The 7,416-nt window shown below is 34.1% G+C and overlaps 1 protein-coding gene across 1 annotated transcript in view; it reads right to left on the bottom strand.

Moving 5' to 3' along the window:
- LOC106872685 (adhesion G-protein coupled receptor G2) overlaps window positions 1-7,416 on the bottom strand; it is an 11,147-nt gene that overhangs the window by 2,510 nt on the left and 1,221 nt on the right. Inside the window, exons 2-7 of the mRNA XM_014919759.2 lie at window positions 6,531-6,680; window positions 5,569-5,690; window positions 5,008-5,131; window positions 3,051-3,195; window positions 1,494-1,566; window positions 231-619 (exon numbers count right to left, since the gene is read on the bottom strand). Coding sequence (XP_014775245.1) covers window positions 231-619; window positions 1,494-1,566; window positions 3,051-3,195; window positions 5,008-5,131; window positions 5,569-5,690; window positions 6,531-6,533 — 856 coding nt within the window. The 5' untranslated portion in view covers window positions 6,534-6,680. The remainder of the gene's footprint in view (window positions 1-230; window positions 620-1,493; window positions 1,567-3,050; window positions 3,196-5,007; window positions 5,132-5,568; window positions 5,691-6,530; window positions 6,681-7,416) is intronic.

The raw sequence follows: 7,416 nt of genomic DNA, 5'->3' as shown, positions 1-7,416 counted from the left end.
ATATATATATATATATATATATACACTCAAAATATATGCACAGATGTTACTGCTGACGATGAAGATGATGATGGCAACAACGACAGCGCTGTTGATATTTTTGTTTGCGTCTATCATGGTGTCGATAGCAGTGGTGTTGGTGGAAATTATATTTGTGATTATCACCATCATAACAATACTGGTGTTGGTTTTGGTAGTTGTAGAAATAAGAAATACCAAATCTCACTTACCTCTGCTCGTGGTAACATTCCACAAATTCATTCTCTTTCGTTCATAGATATACTTTCTGATGACATCTCTAGTATCTTTCTTGTACACACAATAGAACATGAAGATAAACGATCCTTGTAGTGTATTGAAGATGACAAAAAGAAATTTAAACATTTCGGCCGCTCCGCCAAACGCGAAGAATGCTAAAGTCAGGCATATTCCAAAGAGGAAAAAAAGACCAATGATACCAAAAACACGTACTTTTCTTGCTTTGTGTTCAAATTCCTTCTTATTTTTCATTAAGATAAGACGCCAGATAATGAGAAAAAATATTGAAAGGTTGATTATGAGAAAGATTGACACAGAAGACAGAAAAGCAGCGTAGAAAGATGTCTTGGATAACCAACAGCTACAAATAAAAATAAAAATAAAATAAGACATTTACGAAATGAAATTCGTCAAATATTCAATCAATTAACTGAAATGTCACAGAGAGATTAAGGTGAAGTGACGATAAAACTTCTTCATATCAGTTTGACCCGGCACATTATGGAATTAGTGTGCCAAATAAATGGACTATCAATGTGCTAGTCCTCTGGCTGGCGGGGGTCTTCACAGTATGTCCTACAAAATCAATGATTAGCGTTTTCCTCAGTCAGGAAAATCGTAGTCAGGTTATTCATTTAACGTTGAGTTGTTTTAATGTTGCATCATTATATCCAAATATACAGGCTCAATTAGAGCTGATGGTATGCGTCCAGACGGATTAACTTCTTTCTAATGGCAATAAGGCAAGCGTCAGTTTGTTTTAACGAATTTTAGCCGCAATCATTGGTGGAAATACCGTCACCATCATATCTTGTTTCAAGAATCCCAAATTTTAGTACAAATAGATTTTAATTAGTTATTGATACACTATATTCTATGTTATGTAATAATTAAGTTGAATATGCAATATTTTGTTTTGGTTTTGTATGTTACTTTTTTTTTTTTTTTTTTTTTTTAAGTTTCAGCTTAGAGCTGCGGCCATGCTGATGCACCACATCATTAGATATTTAGTTTTAGATTGAATTGAGAACAAATGAGATCATTGATACTCATAGTTCTCAGAAAAAATGCATTAACGATGTTAGTGAAGGAGGCTTGTTATCAGCAACGAAAGTCACGGTATTAGTTTGATGGTACATATCTCCTATTTTATAGTACTAAGTATATAAATAAGTCTTGCAAAATATTAGTTGAGGAGACCAGAGTACAGATATGAATAAAACAATAATACTTACACTTGTGCAATTCTTATGTAATTGTTTGTATGATTGGTTGCCAGAGTGAGTACGACAATGCCTGCTGGAAGACCTGTCAACAATATTTGCGTACATATTAATTTAAAAAATCATAAATGAGGGGCTTCTGAATCGATTCAATTGACTGTTTTCGTCTTTGATCTTTGTTTGTTCGTTTGTTTTTTTTTTGTCCAGGAAATATGTCTAGTTCAAAAGAAATTACTACTTTATTTCCTACCATTCTCAGGTTTGACAGCTATGACTGGGTTCAGCTTTTGTGGCATGGTGCAGAGTCTTGTTGCCAGACATAAGGTTTTCAAGCAGCCACTCTCTTGACCTAGGGCACCACTACCTCCTCCAGGTACTTGATGTTGGCCTCCGTGTTGAGTCTGAGGCAGTGTGGGAAGATGAATGGAGGTATAACGTCGCCATCACTAGTAATCACTCGAAACACCCTGATGTTGACCGGATGTTTGATTTTTATCACTCTCGGCACATGTTCGTATTGGTACATGTTCGTATTGGAGCTTCCAGTGCTTCGTATTGGAGCTTCTGGCGCGAATGCCAAGCAGTATAGAATGTTGTTTCCAAATTTCTGGTAGAGTGAATTGCATCATGGTGGTGTTTTTCTCACAGACGGTGCTCAACTGACCCTACCATACAGTGTAGTCGACAAAATCAAAAACCAACAATGCACATGCACAAAATTAAAAATATAAAATTGCAACAATTTACCCATCGCACCCTGTATATATATATAAGTTTCTATGCTTTCGTCAATGTGCTAAAATTAGCAGCTAAACTTCTTTAAATCCTTTTTTACAATCTTGAAAACCGGAAGAACAAATTGAGCAATGTACTGTTTGATACATTGATAGAACATCTTCAGTCAGTTCTGACCCATCGACTCTAACTTAATGCTAAACAACATCAGCAAAGAAATGTTTTCACTCAGAGTTTAATTCTCCTGGATTTGTGAGCCTGGATTTCATTGTGAGACAGGGTTGTGCTCTAGACTGGGATTTGAAACAACACAATTTTAATTTCTAGCTTCAAAAGTATTTTAGGATATCGTAAGATTGGTAATAATGTAAATATCTTGCATACTTTACAGCAGTGATTGTCAAATACTTTCAGTGGCAGTAGAAGAGATACAACGGAGATACAGATATAACGGAGCAAAATAAAGACTGGACGCCTATTCAGTAACATCCACTTAAAGAATGCTAAAAGACGTAATTTACACAACTTAAGAGTTCAAATCCCATCGTGGTCAAATTTTCTTTTCAACATTTTTGGTTCAATGAAATAAATAAGAACGATATGTTGGGTTCGAGTAATTCAAGAAAAGGTTTTCGCGTCAGCTAACTCCCAATTGCGAAACTGAAATACTGAGAATGAATTTGTTTACTTGTGTGTGAGAGTGTATGTGTGTGTGTGTGTGTGTGTGTGTGTTTGCGCGTGTGTGTATTCGTGTGTATGGGAGGGGGATGATAAAAATATGTGCATAAAAGATAAAGTTAGAGACAGAGAGAGACAGTAAATCATTATACATACACCAAGCACAAATGGAACTCCTCATCAAAATATATTCCTTGTATGCTTTGAATACAACAATCACTGACAGACAAACGTGAACTGCTTCTACAGTCATCCACATGACAGTTGTCAAAAGGAAGTAGTGTAACAGAGCAGCCACTGCCTGCAATAATAATAATAACAATCAGAACAATAATTTTTAACATTGATATATGGTCTCATATATATATATATATATATATAGGAAAATTTACGAAAGAAACAACAGACGAAGACAGGTGGTGTAAACAACAAATGAATGTATTAGTTTAACGCTCGGGAGTAGAGAAAGTCTTTGACGTTTCGAGCCTACGCTCTTCAACTGAAAGGAACACAGAAAGAAACAAGGAGAGAAACAAGGAGAAAAAAATATATAAATGTAGTAGTCAGCGATCTATCATGGCGAATATATATATATAATTTGACTATTTCGGTGTTACAGCTTGATTGACGCTTTGTATTATCGAACCTAGAAAGGATGAAAATCAAAATAGATCTTATCAAAATTTTAGCACAAATCTTCAATATAGAGAGGAATTTCCGTATCCGGAATGTTTGCCGCAGGAAAATTCGTCTCAGGATTTTGGGCCAAATCGGAAATTTTGCCGCAAGACAATTTCACCGAAAAAAAGATGAATTGCTCCCTTGGTATATAATTGTTTTAACCAACTTATCTGTAATATTATTAGAGAAACCAATAAGAAGGGGTAAAGTAATTTCTTTACTCATTTAAATTTTCTTTATTCATTCAACAAATTTTTTTATGTATAGCCAATCCATTACAATGGTCTCTCAAGTGGGAATTAGCAGAGACGGTGTTAAATTAGTTGGTGATCTTAACTTTCTTTATAGGATAGATAGAAAATACGTTGAAAAAACATATTGGAAATGTGAAAATAAAGAATGTGAAGCAAAAGTGCATGCCGTGCTGGAAAATGATAATTTATCTGGAATATGGAAAACATTCGGCGAGCATTGGCATTCTTCTCATTCTTCAAAACCAAAAGTTTACATAGCAAAAACGAAACTGAAATCAGTAGCTACTAATTCAAAAAACTTTTATACGGTCATTAATTGCAGAAAATTTCATCTAGTTTAGACAATAATGCATTGTCACTGATGCCGATGTCATCGCATGTGTGTCGCAATATTAGAAGTCGGAGGTAGAAGGAAAACCAAGCTCCCCCGATCCCAACCGGAAGAAATTGGTATATAATACCTGAAGAATATACTTGTAACCCAGTGTCACTCTGATGGCACGCGCTGCTCAATAATAATAATAATAATAATAATAATAATAATAATAATAATAATAATAATAATACAGAAAATTGCACTACTGGGCACTGCACGCATCCTACGCAAAACACTTTCAATACAGTAACCATAAGAGCATCACAGCAAACCACAGCACATACCCAAGGCACACAGAGCTGCGCTCGGTAGTGAAGTGAAAGCACGTTATAAAAATAAAACTACTGAACAATAATAATAATAATAATAATAATAATAATAATAATAATAATAATAATAATGTTTGCCCTAGTAGATAAAAGGGCGCAAAGTTATACGATAAAATTCGACAAATATTGAACTAGAGGATTGTATAGACATATGGGGTGAGAGAGAGGTTTATATAAAGATGAGCGGAGGTGTGGAAGACATTATACAACATACATTTTGACGGATTAAAAATTGATCATTAATTACTTGGTCATAAAAATTATGCCATCTTTCGCAACAGAACATTGGGCAAATTGAAGACAACCAGGATAAACGATGCAAACATTACACATAATATTTATTGAGGTTAAGTCCGACAGAGCCGCAGCGTGGGCTATTATTGGAAAACGAAAAACTATTTGATGTAGTTAAGTATTGTTCATGACGTATAACATTAAACAAAATATGTAATGGTTTAAATGTTTTCACTTACCTTACAAACAGCCGTTATTTTCGCGATGTATACTTGCATTCCAATAAGGAAGATAAGATTAGTGACAGCCAAAGAAATGCACAAGTTTACTAAAATCTTTGAAGCCATTAATTTCCACAACTTCCTGAAATAATGAAAAACGAAATATTTCATTTGTTGAAGCACAAATCTCTTAGATAGAAATATCATTCAATGCATAAATATTAAGTACGAGTGTGTGCATCTGTGATGTTCATTTGAAATATAAATTCTATGCTTAATTTATGTGACATATATGTGTACAAACGGCGTTGTTTAAAACATCTGTGTTAAATAGCTTGTATGAAATATAAAACATTATATTTCATACTAATTGTGCTCATTGTATAGGTTTTGCTGTTTACGATATCAATTCCTTATTCTTTTTTTCTTCTTTCTTTTTCGCCCTTTCAAAGCCTAGCCAGGCTCATGGGCCCGGTTTCCCGGTTTCTCACCAGCTTTTGAGAATTTCACAAAACGATGGATACTGGTCCTCTACATTTGAACAGTTCATCAAAGAAAATAAAAAAATGAAATGCTTACTTGAAATAAACATGGACTATTACTGTAAGAATGAGAAAGACAAATGATATTCCACAGCCGACGTTTGATATAATAGATAAGAGTTGAGTATTCTTTACATTTCCTTCATTTTGGTAGACGTCCTGCAATAAAAACAGTTTAGCTCATCTTAATCTTTCTTTCTTATGTTAGTTAATAATTATATACATTATGAGAATATATAATATTGGTGTAGAAGGGGAAAGCTACTGTGTGCTGCATTAGTAATGTTCTTAACACTGACAATGATAGAAACAACATTAGAAACAATTTAATCTCCGTCCTGGTGATTTCAAGAGATGCTAAAACTGTCATGGAGTGAACTTACTTGCTGTGTTCAAAATTCCTACCGGTTAAAATATTTACCATAAATAGAGGTATGTTTTACTGTTGTAGGTAGCAGAGGTGTTGTACAACTGACAGGTATTGGATACATATGCATTATTGAGATGAATGTCTCAGGTGGGAAACGCTATGCACGAGACGAAAGGTCTTGTAAAAGAATCATGAAAAGATCAAATGTTTAATGCCCAAACAGCAAACATGTTTTGTGTGCTATGAAGATCTGTAATATCTTAAATGCATCTCTGTCAGTTACATGACCATTCCCATGGTCTCAGCATAATTGAAGATTATAAAATCAAGAGAGATCACTCTCACAATCCCCATCCCCTTCACATCAATGTTGGAGAAATGCTCATGTACGGCATTGAGAATGGTAACTTCGGTCATGTAAAAGACACAATTCCGAGTTTAAAACTATAAACAACAGCAAAGGCAACAAGAAAACTGACTTTTTACAATATGTCAACCTCACTTATTTACCAAGATACTCTCTAATACAAAGTCTTGAGGGTATGTTATTATATAACTCTTTAAAATCATTAATGCATAGCATAACTGCCAAATTAAGGTAATTCACAACTTGTCATAATGTTACCAACCATTAATAGTGCAAAACTTGTAAGATGGTTGCAGAAACAAAGTACTTTCTCTCCTGGTACATATTTGTGTGCATTGCAGCCTTTTGTTGACCAATGAGGATCCTGCCCAGGGGTCTCATCCCAGTAAACACACTGTGGGTTGGTGGCATTCTGAAAAAATTCAAATTCAAATAATTGAATCAGATTACTTTGTAATTGTAATTAAAATACATGTAACTACACTGTGGCTTTCCTGATTTGACTGGCAAAACATCGAATAGACCACGGTCATCAATGTTTGGTTGTTATCGGCATTATGAATCCAAAATCACTGTTTGTGAAATAACTGACCACTCTTTATTGTTTATAAATATATGCATATTCTCATAATTTATAACATATCGTCATAGCAAAGGAAGAAGAAACTGGACAGTGTAGTTCTCGATATATTAAATGAAATATGAAATAATATGATGTTGATGGCGTGTGTGTGTTTCATTATAGGTCTACTTGGTCAGGAATGGCATGCAGATAAACTACAACAATCGGAACCAGATGAAATCTCCATCAAAACTTTATACTGAAAGTACACAGCTACAACCTAAATATGCTATATACAAACATACAAAAAGCAACTGACAGGTTACACTAAAATACAACACAAACAATCAAAAACGTATCTTGGGATTAAAAGAATATTTCCACCAACACACACAATATTTGCAAGAATAATGATATAATAAGTTATAATTCTGAACATAGTAACAACCACGGTGGGTAATGCAAGATTAAAGCCAGAAGATTAATTGAAGATTAAAGACATAAGATTAACTGAAGAATACAACCAGCAACATGAAGCATTAAAATATACGTGTACATATCTGCATCTACATCATATATATATATA

Source organism: Octopus bimaculoides, chromosome 12 (assembly GCF_001194135.2).
Source record: "Octopus bimaculoides isolate UCB-OBI-ISO-001 chromosome 12, ASM119413v2, whole genome shotgun sequence".
Taxonomy (NCBI): domain Eukaryota; kingdom Metazoa; phylum Mollusca; class Cephalopoda; order Octopoda; family Octopodidae; genus Octopus; species Octopus bimaculoides.
Note: the sequence above shows the minus strand (reverse complement) of the source record. Positions and strands in the feature narration are given on the sequence as shown.